Source organism: Apis laboriosa, unplaced genomic scaffold, assembly GCF_014066325.1.
Source record: "Apis laboriosa isolate Shangri-la unplaced genomic scaffold, ASM1406632v1 scaffold62_cov152, whole genome shotgun sequence".
NCBI classification, from domain to species: domain Eukaryota; kingdom Metazoa; phylum Arthropoda; class Insecta; order Hymenoptera; family Apidae; genus Apis; species Apis laboriosa.
In genome coordinates, this window is record NW_025223954.1 from 349,777 (window position 1) to 368,752 (window position 18,976).

Genomic DNA, 18,976 nt, shown 5'->3' on the forward strand with positions numbered 1-18,976 from the left:
TCTTTCCTTGAATTAATTAATTCTTTAAACGGGAGGGGGTGAGACAAACTACGAGATAATCCCTCGTTTTTTTTACTCCTATTTTCGATCGATGACGCGTGCAATAATCTTTAAGTGCTGCGTTACGCTAATTAAATCGATGGGACGGAGTGCAAGGGATAACAAAGTGAAGGGGAAAGATGATACGCGATGATAAGTGGACGATGAAAAATGTTCCAATTCCGGTTTCCGTTTTCCATTTAGGGGATGAACTTTGATTTTTCTCGACGAAACCCGACCGAAGCGACGTTCGACGACGTTCGAAGCTTAAGCTTCAAAGCTGTTAGCGAGATTTGTATATCGACGTTTTATTTATCAAGATGTATATAACGAATACATATATATACATAAAACAACATTATATATGGAATAACACTATCTCTCGCGTGCGATCAATTAATTAAACGCATCGATATAAATCTTTTTACCTTAATTCCTTAATAATAATACCCCACTCCTTGCTTCCTTACGATATTGACGCAATTAAGTATACCCACTTCTCGACGATTTCAAAAGAGCATTTCAATTCGAACAATTTACGCGAGAGAGAAAGAGAGAGAAAGCACGATTATAATTATCAGTTCTTTTTTCTTTTTCGGTCGATTGAAAGCGATCACGTTCGATCAACCATAATTTCTTCCATTCTTCACGCCACGCAAGGCTTCCGTAATAACATCGGCACGGTCAACGTTAGAAACCCCCATTTAGGTTGGATGGGAAGAAGCGTGGAACGGGGAACGAATCGCGAAGAAATGGAAATCTTTGTCCCCGCCCGTCAAAACACACCGGTTTCCCTCCCCCTCCCCCTCTCCGCCTCTCCGTGAACGCGAGCGGACGAGGAAAAATAAGAAACTTCGGTGGTCCAAGGCCGAGCGATTGTCACGTGGCGGCGAGCCGCGTCGACAAGTCAATTGGTCAATGAGGAAAATTGGCTAAGAATTCATGAATGGGCCGGCGTGAATAAAGTGGCTGCATGTTAGTATAGGTTTATGGAAGCAAGCCGGTTTTAGCTACGCTAATAGCATAGTAATGCTGGCTGATCTTTTCGAAATCCCGTAAGAGCATTAACCGCTCGCACGTGAGCAAGTTAAATTGCTATGTTGTGGGTATACGCCCAGCTATGTAGCTATCACCTGGCTACAGGGCGTAACGAAAGGAGGAGGAGGAGGAGGAGGAAGTGGAGGAGGAGGAGGAGGGTATGGCAGCCGATAGGATCGACGTTTCGAGAAAAAAGATAAACTGGCTCGCGCGTACGTCGAATACGGGGATCTCCTTTTCCGTCCCCTCTGCGTTAACGAGATTACAGAACTCGCGAGCGTTTCGACCGATACAAAAAAAGAGGCGTCAAAGAAGAGGTGTCGCGAACACGAAGCTCGATGAACGTTCGCGACCGACCAGCTTATCGCCTTCCACGCATAACGTACATCTTACCTGAACGAGATTCATTATTCGTCGCGTGGACAAAAATTCCTCCTCTCCGAATGAATCATCATCCCGACCCGCGACGAGACATTTCAACTCAACGAGTAAAATTCTCGCAAAATTAGACGCTTGAAATAATTGATTGCCTCCGACGTCGAGAAATCGATCGAATCTCGATCAAAGTCTTGATCGAATCATCCTCGAGGAAAGTAAAAATATATATATATATATATATACGTGATCGTCTCATGGGAGAATAGCCGGCAGATGTGCCCGTCCATTTCCTCCCGTTTAAAAATCTATTCGCGTATCTTTTTCGAATAGGTCGAAGAAATGGAAAGAAAGGAAATGGTGAAAAGGGGACGACGAATCAGGGACAGAGAGAGAGAGAGAGAGAGAGAGAGAGAGAGAGAGAGAGAGAGAGAGGAAGAGGAAACTCGGAGCTCGGATATATTTTTAGAGACGGACTGTACGTAACGTGGTGGTGAGGAAACGTTGCCATCGCGGCTGGTTAGGTTGGTTGGCGCGGCCCGTACCGATTGGCTCCCCACCACTTCGATACGGCCTCGATGCCACATCCCCAGCCACGCCAACTTTCCACGAGCAGACGCTGTTCGGCTTTCCTCGACGATTGTGCTCTCATTTCCACTTTGCCCGATCGTAGCTTCGTTTCTCCCTCGACTACCCTTACTCCTTTCCCAACCGAGCCACCGTCTCGCCCTCGCGTTCTCTTTCCCATTCTCTCCACCTCTTTTCCCTCTCGTTCCCCCCTCCCCCCTCCCCCACCTTCCGTCGCCTTCCTCCTCTTCCTCCTCCTCCTCCTCCTGCTCTTCCTTCTCCCCCCCCCCCCCCCCGCGCATATTCGACCGTATCACGCCGTCTCGTTTTTACTTCAACCCCCTGAACGCTGTCGTTCTTTCTCCACCACCCCCTCCCCCCTCCTTCTCCTCGCTTCGAGGAACTACCAACCCCCCTCGCCCGCCCATCCCTGCCCTTCCCCTTCCCCTTCCCCTCCCTCCTCCTGCTCCACCGATACACCCCATCCCTTCCGTGGTTGGATACCCTCCCCTCAGTCCCTCCCCTCGACCGGTTCGCGGTCCGGTCTCCTGCGAGCGAGCGCCCCCCTCGCGCATAACCCCTCGGCCAAGAGAGCGATCCGTAACAACTAAAGTTCTCGTGAAAAGTTGAGCTGGGCTCTCCTACGCCCTCCTGCTATAATAGCCGCGCTCACAGCTCTCTCTACCTACTACCACCGTCTATCCCTGTCCATCTGTCCCGGGTTTGTCCCACATCCCGCACACGGAACGCGCCGCCGAACGAGAGAGAGTGTGGGAGAGAGAGTGAGAGGGACAGTGCGACGAACCTGAACGTGCTACGTACACCAGGAGGAGGAGAGGAACAGAGATCGAACGTGGAACGTGGAACGTGGAAGAGTAGGAAAAGGGAGAAAAAAAGGACAAGGGGACGCGGCCGGATTAGGGAATAGAATAGTCATTATCGGTCTACATATTCGGTGTGATATACCCGCTAGTGCAAAACTCGTCGTGTAGCAGTAGCGGCGAGTGTAGCGGTGTGGTGCCGTGTGCCGACCGATCCGATCCGATCCGAACCGAACCGAACCGACCCGACCCGACCCGACCGACCGACCGACCGACCGATCGACCGACCGATCCGACCCGACCCGACCGACAGGGATTTCCTAACCTTTGTTTTCGACAGTGTCGTCGAGCCTCACAACTGCCGCGCACAACCGGCGAACCGGCCGTGCTCCGTCCAGCTCCACCGATTCCAGCCCCCCAAAGGATTTACCTCTACGCTTCTTTTCTCGCCCGAGAAAAACATCCCCGTCTGACGCCGCTCTCGACGCCATTCCCACGGGCACGGGTGAGTGTTAACTCGAGTGTGTTTAGTCCACGGAGAACGTCGTTCGTTTCGTCCGCGATCTCGTCCGCTTCTTCTATACTCTCGGCTTGGAAAAAAATTTCGCGAGTGTCTGAGATTCTCGTCGGTGGATAGGGTCGGTGGATAGTGAATATTCGCGCGTTCGTCGTTCGGGAGGACGTCGGAAATTTTCTTTCGGAGGAGGAAGGAAGGAAGTCGATGAAGGAAGTTTTTTCGAGAGGCGTCGATTTCTTCTTTTCCTCTTGGGGAGGATAAAAAGATACGCGTCGAGGACTACGTATCGTGCACGAATTCGTACGAAACACGTTACGGTCACCAAGAATCACCAAGTACGCGGCTATCGATCGGATGTTTATTCGTTTCGTAACAGTGACTGGGCTTCCCTTTACGAGTACATCGTAATTTGCGAGGTATAGCTTTGCCTCGCAAGGTGAACAACGATAATTCACCTAATGCGAATAGTATGTCGAAACTGAAGTAAGTCGTATTTCCTTCTCGACGTGTTCTTTCTTCTTTTCTTTTCTTTTCTTTTTTTTCAATAAACGGTGTTCGTAAGTAAGTTTGACGTGATCTGATTTCCTGAGTTCGAGAAATAATCGTGAAAAAAATCGCGAAGATAGTTTTCATCAATTTTTATACGAAGGTCGGGGGGAGAATTATCCGTACGATTACTTCTCGCGGTAAATGGGGGAGGGAGGGGACGGGGAAAAAAAAAAAAAGGAAAAAAAAAGGACGAGCGACGCAGGGGGGTCGCAGGGTTTGGGGAAAAGCCCGACCAACGGAATCAACCAAATTCGGACGCTGCGGTGCGCGAAAACCTCGAAAACGGCGGCATTTAATCGGCGAGGCGTACGCCGAGCTTTCATTCAACCAAAGAGAGAATATAAATCCGTGACGAATGTCCTGCAATATTCCCAAACAGCGAGAGAACTTTTTTTTCTTTTTTTTCTTTTTTTCAATTCGCGAGAAAAGACTCGGGGGAAAATTATCGGATCGTCTTACGAATACGACTTCGTAACGCGGTTGCAACGATTTCTAACGCTCCGTTCTTTTCTTTTCCTTTTTTTCTTTCCTTTTTTTTCACACTTATTTGTATTGTACACAACAGATATAACGTGCGTGTAATACGTAACGATATTGTCGCGACAAATGTATTATTTCGTGGAAAGCTTAGCAACGTTGTTGAAAAAAAATATCGCGAAAGAATATCGAATCACGACCGGTTTCGTGAAACCAACAGTTATAATTTACGATTGCTCTTTTTTTTATGGAATAATAAAAAAAGGGGGAAAAAGGAAAAAAGAACAGAAAGGAAGTTGTGTCGCGTCACAACGTTTTATTAATTACATCCGGTATCGAGAGTGCGGATAGTCGAATCCTCGTTGTCGATTCCCGGTTAAATAACCACGAAACGTCTATGTGAAAAATTTAATCCGCTCGCATTTTTTCCCTCCCTCGTCTCACTGTTTTATTAAGCGACTAAGTGAATCGCGTACATTTGAAACAAGTAGGTGTAACTTCTCGTTCGTTTTGGATTTCTGAAACTTTCCGAATCGTCAATTCGAGAATATACAACGACACTAATCGACGATAGAATTTATTTGTTCGAATAACAAATGCGCAAATTCGAACACGTCCAACTTGCGTATCCATTTCTTGAACTTTTGGCACGGTCGTCGAAGAAAATGATCGCTACTATAATAAAAGTTGTCCAAGAATATTGGAGATACACGATTCAAGAGTGATATAATTTGACCATTGAAAGACGAGATTCGCGTAATAAACTATCCGACAATTTAATCGAATACAAATTTGTATTCAACTGACGGGATTCAAACTGACGAAACTCTTATATTCTCTTGAGAACTTGAGATCGTAACAACACCACGTCGACGGTCGGCCATCGAAGGAAATTTAACGTGCAAGAAACCTTCTGTTCAACAAATCCAAACACGACACGATTCCTCGAGTTGCAATGAAATTTCTTTGTTTCGCACGATGATACGAAACTTGAACCACCACCGTGTCGCGAACACGAAAACTCGTCACAAGGATTCGATCGTGCAACGACACCAGCCGCGGTTATCGGAAGGAAATTTCGCACGAGCGTCTGCCGCGATTCCAGAGGACGATTCCGTGGCCCGAAACGTTTGACCGTGGTGGAGTGTCGGGAGAGTTGGCCAGCAGGATTTCCACGGAAATAATCTGCTTACGGTAATCTTCTTGGCTTGCCTCCCTCCCTGTTAAGGTCCGCCTTCCACGAGGAGGACCTTCGGTCTCTTCCCCGTGTATACGCGGTGCAGCGTCCTCGCGGAGAACTCGTTTCGAATCCCGGTCGACGCCGGGTTTTCCCCCGCCAAAAATCTTGCTCTTCCGTTTTTTCCTCGATTTCTCGATCGCGAGAATCGAGGAAAGTCTAAGAGAGAAAAACGCCCGTTTTTCGAGAAGAGGACGTTTTGGTATTCGATTTGGAGAAAGATTTCAAAGATTCAGAATAAGAGTAAGAATCAAGAGGAGAAATACTTGAAGAAGAAGAAGAGTCGATCATCGTTAATTGCGATTTTTGTCATGCGCGATGGAATGTAAGACGATGCTCTCGTCGAGGAAGAATTGGAAGAGAGACGAGGGTAACGTTGACCTACACGAACGAAACAATCTTCTTGAAATTCGAAGGAATCGGTAAGTTTGGCCGATCGTGGAGAAAGGAAGAATGAAAATGGAAGAGGAAGAAAGGAAAAAGAAGGGCTGATCCCCCCTCGAGGAAAGGAGGATAGAAAGCAACCCCGTTTGAAATCTTTTTTTCTTTCGATCGAGAATAAAACCAATCCAAGTGAGAGAAAGAATCTCGAAGATGGTAGCAACGCACACACACATATATATATATATATCATGGCATTTCCACGGGAATTAAGTTTTACGCTCAATGAACGCGCAACAACAGCGTCCTTCGGGCTAAATTGCATTCAATACCACGGCTCTACGAAGAAGAAACGTTTCCTCGTGGCTACGCGGAGATGGAAGACCGCACCACCACCTCTTCTCGAAGGTATTCAACCAGACGCTCGCGGACAGGTTTTTTGTTCCCTCTCTCGTTTCGACGACACCGGGACGCGATCTTTTCTCTTCTCTCCCGTCCTCGAATCCTCCTCCTCCCCTGAAGGGAACGATTTCTGGAAAGTCGCGACGCGACGCGACGCTCCTGTCCCGACACCTCGTGACGCGATCGCAACGGTACCATCCAAGGGGTGGAAAACACCCAAAGGGGTGGAAAACACCCAAAGGGGGAAGAGATTTTTGCAATAACGATCGCGGTCGGAGGTAACGAGCGATGGTTGAAATGCATATTTGGTAAAATCGGTTAATACCCGGGGTAAGTACTTTGCTGGCTTTTTCTGGAACCCCATCGCCGCGCGCGCCCCCTCTTCACGCACAGACTGGCACGACACGGTGGTGCTACACGGTGGTGCAGCACTGCGGTCCATTGTGGACGCCCGTAGCGAGCGAGTGCTCTTCAGGAACAATGCGGTTGTGTGCAAACACTCGTGGAAACAATGCGGACGGAACTTAACTTTCCGCGATAGCTGGAGCTTGCCTCCTTGTACCGTATACACTACTCGGTGCAAATTGTGCTCCCAGACCACGGTTGAGCATTACGTACAACATATTTCCTTCCTCGCGAGAAATCGTGGAATATATCGTCCAATCGTTCGATATATATATAAATATATCAAACAGAAACAGCTATTCCTGTATTTTTCCGCTCGCGGTTAACTTGGTTCCAATCCGATTGCGGTTAACGCTCGAACGTTAAAGAACCGCACATCGTGTCCACCGCGGGTGGAATTCACTTTGGAATCCACTTAGGAAAAAACGGCGTAAGATAAAAGGAGCACGTGGCCAGATCGAATCCATCCAACCGATACGAGATACGATCTTGTCCATGATATTCGAATATCGGATTCTTAAGCGCGTAAGCGCGCAACCCCTCGAGACGCGCGCACACGCGATACGCAATAATGGGGATTTAACAGTCATTAGGGACAACGTGCCAGTGTATATATGCATATATATATATATATATATATATAGATATATATACGTGGATTGGTAACACAAAGTGTTTGCAGTAGGGCCGAACTGACGAAGGGGGCGAGGGTGGGCGGAGGGGGATTGGGACGGGAGATCGATTCACCGGGGGAGAGGGTGGAAAAGGCAAGCTCTTGGTCTTTCTCCTCGGACCGCTGCCGCCTTTCCGCTAGAGCAGCGGGGTCGTAGACTACGTCGAGCACCCCTACTCGAGGGCCAATCGAGTGGCGACTTGGGCATTTTGTCCACACTTGGCCGCCTGTAACAAGTGCATTGTCCCGAACTGCACAAAGATAAAGAGACTTCTGGCCGGCAGAGGCGGAGGCCCGAGAGGATTCTCGAGCGACCAGCTCCCCTCCTCTCTCTCCGCTCCCCCTTCGGAGTTTCCACGATCTCGGTTTTAATATCACGACCGATATGTAAATAAGTGCGCCGGAGTTTGTAAGCGCAATAGGGTCTGCCTCGAAAAATCGAATTTTCGAGACTTGGAGCGCGGGAGAAAAATTTTAAATGTTGTTTGTGGCGGTGGTTTTTAACGGGGCAAGTTTTCGGAGGAACGGAAGAAAGATCGGGGCAGGGAAGGAAGTGGAACAAGACGGAAAATATTGGCAACGGATGATTGTTTGCACGTTTCTCAGCCCATACGTTTGGCCGGGTTGTAACGAGTGCTTTGTGGCTAGTGTAAAGCGCAGGAGTGCACAAAAGTAGAGATTCGCGCCTGACTTACTTCACGAGGACCCTCGAAAAGCAGCCGCCCTTTCTTCGCTGGCCTTCTTTTCATAGTGAGCCAAATTTTAATATAGCGTGGCTGGAAAGAGGCGCGTCACGGGGAAGCTCGCGCTTTATGGATTCTCTTTCATCGGGCTGAAACTTCATTTCGAAGGAGGGATCCCCGGCAAAGAACGTAATTAAACCGGAAAAGTTACCGCGGTTATATTGTTTCCAACTTATCCACGCTCCACGGACAATTTTGCATTTCTCTGTTTTTCGATACGGAAAAGTATGCGGCGAGTAATCCGTAACGTTTTAAACGATAATCGATCCGATCTTTGAAAAATCCTCCTCCTTTTCTTTCATCGAATACGTTCATCGTCACACGAGAGATTTTTGATTTCTTTTTTTTTCTCTCTCGATCACAACTCGTTGTTGTTCAACTTTCGATGACGAACGCAGCGGGTCACGATACATTCGCGACAGTCGTCGAGCGGATATTGGAAGGGTAACGCGGGTGTTCCATCCATATTTGCGCGAAGGAAGTTTCGCTCGAACGATCTCACGAGCACCCTTCGCACACCCCGTTGTTCCTTTCAACGACGAAACTTGTTGTTTCCGTCCCATCGAAACGGAAACAATGCTTTATTAAAGCGGGTTTACCGATGCGAAATTTCATTTCGCGCGAAGTGCATCGCGCAAGAGATCTACGCGATATTAATAAAGTCGAGAAAATTTGCCTCGAAATAGCTCTTCGTCATTCGCATACGCGAGTGTGTCGATCCTCCGATTATTTTCGGATCATCGGCCTTCTGCGCCGCCGATGCCGTCATCGCTCCATTGTTTTTCACGTCGCACATGTTAATTACCGGATGATTAGCTTACCTTAATCCGGAACACATGCGAGACGGCACCCCCTCCGCCCCCCTTCCTCTTACGAAGGCAAATATTCCGGACAATATTCCGTTGGACAGATGCGAGACGCGATAAATGGGGAGGGCGAGTAAAAAGAATTAATAAGCCTCTCGTTCGGTGGTGGCGCGAGGTGCGAGATCGAAAAAGCCTCGAGAAGGAGAGGAGGTGGAACGCGACCGATAGACCGGCCGTTCTTGACTTTGTAATCGGAGAGGATAAAACGACGGCTTAAGTAGCGTCGGCTAAATGTGAAACGGGAAGGCTACGACGAACACCGCCCTTTTCTTTTTCTATTCTTCTTTTCCTTTTCTTTTTTCTTTCCAAGTCGCTCTCGGTTTTCGAGAGGAAACCACCTCGCGGGGTCAACGCGGGAGGAGGGGGGTTCAGAGCGCACCTTCGAAAAAAGTGGAGTCGTGTTGCATCCTCCTCTGGATTATCCTTGGCGCGGCCAGCTGCCAACCGCGTCGCGTCTTATTTCCATCTTCCGCGATCGGTTTCGATATTATCGTCTATATATATATTCAAAGTATATTTAGGAAACTTTCCATTACATACAACATCCACTACTTTCGCTTACAAAACGAGACGATAGTTAACTCCTCTCCATTAACCCCTCCCCTTCCCTCTTCGAGTCGCCTCTCATATATATATATAATCGGTGAGGAGTGTGTAATTGAAAACTTTTACGTAATACGAGGCGAGGTTTGAATATATCAAACGCGGAAACGATCGATATTAAATTGAATACTCACCGTGAAAATTCATGCGCGTCCGCGTCGTGATGTCGCGAGTGTCGGGGCGAACGACATTAACCCCCCACAAAGGGGGAGAGTATGGGGAGGGAAGAGGGAGGGTTTGCAATTAGCCTGTTGCGAATACGTGGAATGTGAATTTTGAATTTCAGAAGCAGCGGATAATTCCTAGAGGCGGAGGCGGTTCACGTGGAATCGGCCGCGAGGCGGGGGGGCGGTCGAGGTGGTGGGGGCAGAGGGAGTACTGATGTGGCCGAACAGCCTCGGCGGTACTTCCGGCTGCAGCGGGGGCGCCGGCGCCACCGATCTCGGGGGCCTCGCCGCCTCCACCACCTCGGCCTCTGATCTCTTCGGGCCCGCCGCTTTCGGGGCGTCCGCGGCCGGGCCCTACGGCGCCCTCAAGACCAACCCTTACGTCAGCGCCCTCGGTATGCCGCCCATCGAGGCCCTCCACTCGACCATCGGATATCCAGGGTGTACTCCCGCCGGTGAGTCCTACTACTGTGAGTGCCCCCTCATTTCATACTATTTTTTCTAGATTCTGTAGACTCTAGTCTCTGTCTCTTTTCTTCTTCTTCTTTTTTTTTTTCCTTTTTTTTTTTTTTATTCTTTATTCAGAAGTTTCTTAAGGATAAGGTTAAGAGAGGAAGGTTAAGAAAGGAAGGAAGGAAGGAAGGAAGGGAGGGAGGGAGGGAGGGAGGGAGGGATTGAGAAAGAGAAAAGGGAAGAAAAGGATTCGGGGTGTTTTCTGTTAAAGGTAATCCAAGAAAGCAGCGAAGGGAACGGACGACTTTCACCCGGGCGCAATTGGACGTTCTCGAGGGTTTGTTCTCGAAGACCAAATACCCGGATATATTTATGCGGGAGGAAGTGGCGATGAAGATCAATTTACCGGAGTCGAGAGTGCAGGTACGTGGAAGTAGCGAAGGAAGCGGCAAAGGAAGCGTGTTCCCTCTTCCACCACGGTGGTGGTGAACGAAACGGGGGAACGGAACGGTACACCGGCATCGGGCCGGCCGGTGTTTCGTTACGACCGAGAGGGGTAGTCATGCACTGTCGGCATGCGGATAGTCGCCACGACCCGTAGACGTAGGAGCATCGATTTATTGGATGCTTGTGTTTCCGTGGATAGCGTGGGTGTTAACCAAGTTAGTAGTTCGCCCTACTATAAGTGTCGCTCGTATTCCCTTGTTAGAAAAAAAAAAAAAAGAAATTTCGAACGAATTCCACCGCTGCCCCCTCCTCCTCGAACGCTACGTTCCGGGATGTTTCGGTCGCTTTGAACGATCGAGAAAAGGGAAATTTCCGTGACAAAAATGGTTGAATGGCGAACGCAACGATTCATGGAATTGTTAACTCACCACGGTGGTGTCACGAACGAATTCGTGTCGTCCGAATCGACTTTCGAAGCCAACAGGCACCGAAAACGTGTCCATGCATATTCCACCCTCATCACGGGCGGAAAGGGCGCGCCGCATCCGCAATTGCGGGCCAACGCACCTGGCCCCAGCCCCGTAAATGAATTGAATGGGTCCAACCAGGCCCATAGTCTTCCGCACGTTCGTCGCCGACTGCAAAACCGGAGCCTTCTCCTCTCCGGCTCCGGTTTTCTCTCTGACCCCTGCGCGGTTTTTCAATCGAACGCGGAGCAACCGGTCAACGCGGATCGAACCACCAATCGTCGACTACTTTCGACTCAACTCCGAACACGAATCTTTATTATTATTTTTCCAATTCGTTCGTTCTTCTTCTTCTTCCATAACATTCGATCGGAACAAGTGATATCGTATCGCGACGATATTTGGAGGCGACGAGAAAAAGTGTTTAACGTTAAATATGGGAGGATGGAGAGTTAAAAGTGGAGAATTCGTATAGAGTTTGTAGAAACATACACCGGGGAGCAGTTTCAGTGGAAGAACGCGGGTTGCTCGTGTCGTTCCCCAGAAAATCCGTAGAAACCCAAGCTCACCTCTCCGCTTCTAACATTGATCGCGCAGGGCTTCTCTAGGCTCCTCTCTCTCTCTCTCTCTCTCTCTTTCTTTCCTTCTCTCCCTCTCCTCCTTGTCCTCACCTCCCCCTCTCCCACCCTTCTCTTTATCTCTCGTTCTCTCTCACCTCTTTATTCTCCCTCTTCGTTCTTCCAGCCGTTTCGTTCACCCGCCTCCTTCTTTAAAGGTCGTTCTCGCGTTCTGGAAATCTAGGAGGGCGAACGACGGATCGAAGGACGAGTCTGTCGCATACTTGGACACGAAAATAGCTGATAGTCATCTGTAATCGAAGTAAAATCATTCGTCGGTTATGTAATAATCTTTAATATCGGCTTTTCTTCGAAACCGATATTTCGGTAATCAACTCAACTCGATGATACTTACTATTTTTAATTAATATTGGCGCGGTGAACGAGAAGAAGAAGTTGGTATATATATGTATATCGTATCACAAGTTTGAACGAATAATCGAAAGTTAGGGAAATTATAGCATTAACGGAAGTTTGTTCACACGTCAACCGTGTTTACTTTTCGTCATTATACCGGAGGGCACGTACGATACGCCAGATTTCCGCTCGTGTTATCGAAGCCATCCTCATTGGTAATTGATAGTTACGTCGGTGCTACATTCCCTTATAATTGGCTATTACGTCAGCTTTGTAAAAGCTTTGTACATCATTTCGTGCTCGTTTCCTAGTGAGACACCCCCTATATGTACTTTACTGCGTTTCAACGTAAAAATATATATTTATAAAAGCTGTTTTCAATCATGTGCTAAAAAAGAGAGAGAGAGAGAGAGAGAGAGAGAGAGAAAAAGAAAAAAAAGAGAAAGGAAGAATTCCAATAAAAAAAAATGAAATGTTCCGAAATGTTTTATATTTATCGCATAAATTACATGTGTTAATGTGTGTTTGTAGGTATGGTTCAAAAATCGCAGAGCCAAATGCAGACAACAGCAAAAGCAACAACAGCAACAACAGGACAAAGCTCCAAGATCCAAGAAGCCTTCGGGAAATCCTAGCAATAATCCGCCCTCTGGAAAAAGTCCTTCGATAGCTACCACACCCACGCCTGCAGCGGCTGTACCAGCCACGACACCTCTGTAAATATCGTTTACATTAATACCTTTATCTTACTTTTTCCGAGTTAAAGCTCGAAATACGCCGTATTCATTTTCACTTCTCAAGTTAAATAAACAAATAAATTTAGAAAAAACAAATAAATTTAGAAAAAAATTTAAGCGATAAGAATCGAACAAATTCATCTATAACTCCAATTCTCCAATTCTTTTTCTATGGTATAATAACTAAAATAACTAACATTGGAAATTTTATTGTGAACAACTCTGAATGAATATTATATATTATATATATTATATTATATATTTATATATTTTTTATAATTTTAATTTGTGTATTTAGAAGCGGAGGTACAGGTGGTTCTGCTGCTAGTTCTCCGGCTCTCCTGAGGGATTCTCCGCAATACAAACCAGCAGGAAGTGCAACCAGTTTGCTCTTGGCTGCCAGTACAACCCCACCAAGTGTAAGTTATCGACCAAGACCTTACAGTCTTATTACGAAGATCTTTTACCCTCGGTGGATAAAGAGTTTTCGAACAATGATCTTTTTTAGTTAGGGGGAACGGTGTACAGTAGTGGTGGCAGTAGCAGTAGTATTTGGAGCCCGGCTGTCACGGAGAGCGGTGGTGGATTTCCTAGTGACCATCAGAGGTTAGCATGGACAACAACCACCTCTCAACAGCAATGCTACCAAAATTATTCTTCTTATTATACCAACATGGACTATCTCTCCCCTGCCACGCATCAATTAAACGTTGTGGTAAGCCTGGATTCCTTTCATATTTAGAAACTCGTTATTTATATCGGTCGTAACCTCGTATCGGGTGTAACCTCGTTGAATTATTCTTAGGATGGAGGAGGCAGTAGTTTAGATAATACATGGAGTAAAACGAGGGACGAGAGCGCTTCGTCCTGGTTTTATAACAGCGCCGGGTGGGGCGATCGCAAGTGAATATCAAAATCGCCAATTGATGGAGATATCAAGGCTACATATCATCGACAATAGTTAAGCGGACTTTGAAAAATCGATGGCAGATTGTTACAATGCGAAATATGGCCAAAGACAGTCCTCTTAATTTTAAACATATCGTTGATTCGTTGGGTCTCGATGTTTTATCGTATGACCCGATGAAACGAGAGTGCCATACCCATTCTCTTCTCAAAAGGATTCGCAGAGTTGAAATTTAAATCGAGAGTAATGCGATTGAAATGGATGGAACGAAGGAGTGAGAAACGAGTTATTCGTTTAAAATTAGCTATTTCGATTTAATAATTTTCCCCTTTAATCAGGTTCATCTTTTAATTTTTACGTGTCTGATTTATCGTCTCCTCGTGTTAAAATGTGCAATTTCATAATAATTTTGACTGCAAATACGAGATATTCCTTTCCTCTGGATATATGTTCGTTTGTTACTATACGATCCTAGTCATCTCGTAAAGTAATAAATATCCATAAAAATATTTTGAAGATTAAAATCGTATTAAGAAGAGGGAATGGAGCGATTTACATTATTTCATCTTTTCTTCCCGCTTACGGTTAGTGTTATATACATGTGATACCGTTTATATACATATGAGAATGCATCTGGTGAACGTATCCTATTGTGCGAGTCACGAATTTTCTAATTCTGCACTGTGCCAAAGGTAATCGTTTTGCGAAAGGACCGAACCTTTCGATGTCGATCAAGGCCTCTGATGTATATAATATAAATAGCCTTGTGTCCTTCAGAGGAATTAACGTAGTTAGATAGAATTTTGCAGGAAATAACGATAAAATAAGGTAGACCCTTCGTTAAAAGATTTCTCAGCAGAGGTTATGTATGTATATGTTCGTGTACGAATACTACGTCATATACTATGTACATAAGTTATATATAAATATATACATATATATATAGAAAGACACGCTGATCTGTCTGTGTACATATGTACCATTTTTCTGAAATATAATTATGAATTGATAGGGAGATCAATCGTTATCCGAAGATTACTATTATTTTCATTCTAACACATCCGTAATCTAAATCATTGTGGGGTTTTAATTCATTTCATCTTGGATATTATACTGTACTGTAAATAAAATATTCTCGAACATGCTCACGATAGAGTGCCGCTAGAGAGTTGAAATTTATATTTTCGATTTTACGATCCTTTTGATCAAAGCCAGTATAAGAAACGAAACTTTTCTTCGAGAAGTCCCACAAATACGAAAGTTGATGTACGGATTAAAAAAAAAAAAAAAACAATATGTAAAGTGATAAAAAAAAGTATATAGTGAATGTAGGGATGTAAGTATATGATCGTTTAGATTGTTATTATAAATAATATTGACGACAATTATGATTAATTATGAGGGAGACAACGACGTACGTGTAATAAAATGTATGAGATAATATATCGAATTTGAATTGTAATCATCGTGATTTCTCCAATTTGAGCAATATCCGAAATTCCTAAAAAAAAATCTGATTCACGCGATACGAAATCTACGCGATACGATTCTTTGATCGAAATTTTTTGAATTTAAAATAACGCGCGCTAATCGTGGACGAGAATCACTTTGTACGTGTCGGTAACTCGTATTGCGCGTCAGTTTAAGGTGCCATCTGGTGGTAAGAGCGTAATTCAGGGCATCGGCCGTGAACCCCGTGAGTAGGGGTCGCTAGGACGCGGCGTGGGTTAGTGGCCCTCAGTATCGCGCGTCGTTTCGTGGTGTTCGGTTCGTTCGTTTTGTTTCGTGTAGTGTGTTCGTTCGCAAGCAAGCTTTATACGGAAGAAAAATAGAATGACAGCGACGTGAAGATTCTGAAATACGGAACGGTCTTCCTGCTCAGTTCCTTCCCGAGTGAGTTTCGAACCGAACGTTTCTCCAATTCGAAGCCAACGAAAGGATGCGGCGTCTCGACGTAACTACGCTTCTGCTTTGCCTTCGTGAGTACCGTATATAATATAACGCACATAACGACGATTCGAAGGATTCTTTTCCAACCCTTTGGTTCATTCCCCAGTTACGTGCTGATGAATCACAAAAGGAGGACGAGATCAGAGATGAAAGTGAGATACTATTATAGATGGAAACGATTTCGTCCATCGTTCGAAATCGTTTATCCCTAGTCTTGTAACGGATCACCGTACTTCGTTCCTTTCTTCTTTTACCGGCTGCGCAATAATTACGGTTAACTTGATTGCCGCGAAACAAATGCATCAAATTTGTTTATTAATTCCCCTCCTACTCCAATTTTTTATTTTATCTCGAACGTACGAACGTGTAATTAATCCATCGAAATATTTTTATCATCGATCGAATCCTATAATTCTCGATTCTTATTCCAATTCTTAACCGTGTTTTCATAATACGAGCAATAACAACATATACGTATCGTATTTCGTATAAACACGACGTGTTTCCATAATACGAGAGACGGTCGTAACTTGTTTTTCTTTTATCGAGGAAAGTAAGAATCGTTAACTACGGGCATCATTTGCGAACGTTCCCGTTTCAATGGCAACAAATTCCTGAGTCGAAAGATCAAAGAACGAAGCGGAGGCTCGGGCGGCGGAAGCGTATCGGAGTATTGGCTGAAAATCGAAAACGGACGTAAAGCCGTATCGATGGCCCTTTAACACTGTCGGCGAATTCTCGTCGGACCGGCCATTCGAAAAAGCGGCTTGTAGCTCCAATTTGCAGTCGACAGTAAGAATCAGCCCTGCCGATCTCTCTCACGTGCACCGTTGCGAAATTCGGGCTCACAGACTGAAGCGACGATGTGTTGTTGATAACGATGCCAATGTCTCTCTGATGTTGATGGTGGTAGTGGTGGAAGTGGTGGTATTAGTGGTGTCGTTGGCAGCGTGGTGGTAGTCGGGTGGATGCTGGCTACGGTATTTCTCCATCGTCCATGATGCCGGCCGGTAACCCACTGCTACCGCCTCTCTCTTTCTCTCTCTCTCTCTCTCTCTCTCTCTCTCTCTCTCTCTCTCTCTCTCTTTCTCTATCTTTCTCTCTCCCCCTCTCGGAGAGGAGAACCGGTTCGATAGCCATGCACACCTAGAAAGCGAATATACGCAGACTCGGCGGAAAAGGGGGGCCATATTACGTATCCACCTACCTAATATCGACGGTAACGTCGTATATGTGCGACTGCACGTGTAATTAGTAGCGATGGCTGTGAACTGGAATGGGATACCGCGTTAAGGCGGTGAACAGTGAAGAAGGCAAAGGGTTTCTTGGTCTGTACACATCGTTTGAAAAATGCCAAACTGGTTTATCGCGCTCGTATCTCTGTTTACGAGCCAATTCACGAGAAATCCATGCACTTTCTACTACTATTTTTTTTTACTCCTTTCATTCGAATTGTACCAGATATAACTATCCATTTAAAGATAGGTTCGAAATTGATCTGCCAACTTGGAAACTTGGAAACCTCGATTCAACATTTTTGTTCGAGCCGAATTAAAATTCAAGAATCGAGTAGCGAAAGTTGGATCCGTTGGATCCAAAAATATCGCCGCAGTCCAAATAGAATCCTTCGAAGCATGGCGCATCGGGGGTTTGAATGTTGGGTCGACCGGTGGAAATTATTTCAGCAGGATGGATGCTTTTTCTGAGCCGGGTTGGTGGAAGCCGCGCTACCGATAAAACCGTTCGTGTTCTTAAATAACGATCCAAGGCGGGTCGAGGCGAAGCAAGCTGGCGGCGAGGCGGCGTATAAACAGGATCGCGCGGAACTTTGATCGGTGTCTCGAATCGGGTTAGCCGCGTGGCAAGGTGAGACGAGACGGAGCAGAGGTAGGACGCGGCGCGATGCACACGGTGGTTCGTCGGTTGGTTGTCGATGGATGGGCCGCGTCACGAGCGTGAATCCCCCGCTTGGCCCCACTTTTCCTTTCTTTGCCTGTTGCCCCACCGGCCACTTGCCTATTCATCTTGGTCCGGTGCTCCTAATTACACGTCTCGGGTTACGGATGAGAACGAACGTCCCGCCGTTCGGAGACGTCCTGTGCCCTGAAAAGGGGTACCAGTACACTCGTGCTTTTTTCCACGCTCTCTTCCTCTCTCTCGCTCTCTCTCTCCACCATCGAGGGTCCTCTCCTCTCTCTCTCTCTCTCTCTCTCTCTCTCTCTCTCTCCGTCTGCGTCTTTTTTACACTGGTTGCCACTAAAGGCCCTTTGTCCGTGGCCCGGCGTGCGCGGTTATTTTATACTCCGAATGTTATTCAGCCTCGGAGTTACTTGAAACTCTTTCTCTCTCTCTCTCTCTCTCTCTCTCTCTCTCTCTCTCTCTCTCTCTCTCTCTCTCTCTCACTCGCTTTCGGTTTCTTTACCCGTGGCCGTGTATACACCTCTCTTTATCCACGGGCGCTGTTTCTCTTTCGTTCTAAAGTGTTTCTGAAACCGTGACGCCACGCGCAGTCGGTGAACGCGCGCGACGAAGAAGGTCGTTGGGAGCGGTTGGGAGGGGGGGTCGGTGGTTGGTACTACTAAGAAAAATTGTATTAGCCCTTTGATCCCTTCGCCGGTGGAACGACTCGGAAGAGAGCGAATAAAAAACAGAGGCAGCGCGTAATGCGGCTATTTACGCATAAAGGGCGAGAACGACGCGCTTTTCTCCGGGGAACGGGCGACACACCGCGACAGGACGACCCCTTTTCGTTTCCAAACTTTCCACCTTTCCCTCTTCCTTCCGAACACCACCTCCATCGCTTTTCTAGACGTTCTCGCCTCATAAAGTTCACGAATTATTATTCTATCGAAGAGGAAATAGAATTGCTAGAAACGCGTAAACGCGTGCATCCTTTCGTTCCTCTTTCGTTTCTTTAAAATTCCTCACGGGCTTCCTTCCAGAAATTGTTCTCGTTCCTTAAATGTAAACGCTTGCCACGGCAATGGAAAATATTCGAACAACGTTCTTAAATATTCGAAACATCAAAGGAACGCGTGGACGCGATAATCAGAGAGACGCAGCTAATTCGAAACGGGGAGATCGAAACAACGCAAGCAAAAGAGGGGTCGTTAGTTTTCGGAGGATGTCATCGCGACAAATAGATAGCGTATCGTTGCTTGATAGCGGAATTTCCTGCGGC

General features: G+C 46.4%; 2 protein-coding genes across 3 annotated transcripts in view; both read left to right on the forward strand.

Annotated features, from left to right (window-relative positions):
• The first annotated feature begins 2,656 nt into the window (after positions 1 to 2,656).
• Positions 2,657 to 15,295, forward strand: LOC122718347 (homeobox protein otx5-B-like). 2 transcript variants are annotated; one of them, XM_043943299.1, is made up of 7 exons: positions 2,657 to 3,345; positions 9,980 to 10,330; positions 10,585 to 10,736; positions 12,733 to 12,917; positions 13,237 to 13,357; positions 13,447 to 13,653; positions 13,744 to 15,295. In XM_043943299.1, the coding sequence occupies exons 2-7, from the start codon at positions 10,075 to 10,077 to the stop codon at positions 13,843 to 13,845; spliced, it is 1,023 nt and encodes a 340-aa protein (XP_043799234.1). In that variant the 5' UTR covers positions 2,657 to 3,345; positions 9,980 to 10,074; the 3' UTR covers positions 13,846 to 15,295. The 2 variants fall into 2 exon arrangements, with proteins under 2 accessions (XP_043799234.1, XP_043799235.1); XM_043943300.1 differs by having other exon boundaries at positions 9,980 to 10,315.
• A 350-nt stretch (positions 15,296 to 15,645) lies between these two features.
• The window catches only part of LOC122718352 (tyrosine-protein kinase-like otk), a 42,995-nt gene continuing 39,664 nt past the window's right edge, over positions 15,646 to 18,976 (forward strand). Inside the window, exon 1 of the mRNA XM_043943308.1 lies at positions 15,646 to 15,824. Within this exon, the coding sequence (XP_043799243.1) occupies positions 15,785 to 15,824 (40 nt within the window). The 5' untranslated portion in view covers positions 15,646 to 15,784. The remainder of the gene's footprint in view (positions 15,825 to 18,976) is intronic.